This window comes from Poecilia latipinna, unplaced genomic scaffold (genome assembly GCF_001443285.1).
Source record: "Poecilia latipinna isolate Pla-1442-1.1 unplaced genomic scaffold, P_latipinna-1.0 Scaffold5303, whole genome shotgun sequence".
In the NCBI taxonomy this organism is placed as follows: Eukaryota; Metazoa; Chordata; class Actinopteri; order Cyprinodontiformes; family Poeciliidae; genus Poecilia; species Poecilia latipinna.
Window position 1 is genome coordinate 14,847 of NW_015117919.1, and position 914 is coordinate 15,760.

A 914-nucleotide genomic window follows, 5' to 3' on the forward strand; every position below is an offset into this window, starting at 1 on the left:
GTTTGGTTCTGTTTCAGTTCTGCCGGGCCATCTGGACCTGCAGTTGATCCGTTTATCTCCCAGCGTCTTACAGAGGATTACTCTCAGGAGGATCGGGGCTCTGCGGCAGCATGGCTCGGTTCGGACCGCTGCTGCTCCTGGTCGGCCCGGTGCTGGTTCTGGCCGGGGTCCGGCAGCCATTGCCTGTCCTGTTCATGGTGCCGGTCGGGTCCAGGTCCGGTGGGGAGAACCTGACAGCCAGCCTGCTTCCAGCTGTCAGTCTGGCTCTGCAGGACCTGGAGAGACAAACGGCGCCGCTGGGGAAGTACCAGGTCCAACTGCAGCTGCTGGACTCACAGGTCGGTTCTGACTCGGTTCAGCTGAGCAGCTCTCTGTGATGAGCTTTATCTGCTTTAGTTCCTGGTAGGTGAGCGATATATCGGCATCAACATCGGAATTGTTCTGATAAAATCAACTGGGCCGATCTCGGCCGATGTTTGTTTCCGTCTCGGTTCTGGTCAAATTATTTGGACTTTAGTGATGCAGAACTGTGGCTGCTGAACTGAAGCAGAGGAGCAACACCAGCTTTGTGTGGAAATGCAGCTATAGTATTAGCAGAGATTGGCTCAGTTCAGCTAACTAGCGGCTTAGCTAACTTTGAAAACTTTACCTAGCTTTGCTCACCACTGAATATTGATCATCAGCCATATTGAATGTGGATTACAGTCAAAATGTTCAGTATTTTTGTTTCTTCATATCATTTTCATCCTGCTGGTCCAGAACAGCCTCAGCAGCTTTTTGGTCTCATTTTGTTCCAACAAGGGGCAAAAGTGATGACAATTCTAGGGGCCCTGACCAGCAGGGGGCCCTCCGGGGCCCCGTCAATTACAAGATTAATCATATTGAATTTCAGAAGATTGTTTTTAGCAGTAAAA

General features: G+C 50.7%; 1 protein-coding gene across 2 annotated transcripts in view; it reads left to right on the plus strand.

Annotated features, from left to right (window-relative positions):
* LOC106943439 (gamma-aminobutyric acid type B receptor subunit 2-like) overlaps positions 1 to 914 on the plus strand; it is an 11,367-nt gene continuing 10,453 nt past the window's right edge. For both annotated transcript variants that reach the window (XM_015026748.1, XM_015026749.1), the window contains exon 1: positions 1 to 338. In XM_015026748.1, the coding sequence (XP_014882234.1) occupies positions 111 to 338 (228 nt within the window). In that variant the 5' untranslated portion in view covers positions 1 to 110. The remainder of the gene's footprint in view (positions 339 to 914) is intronic.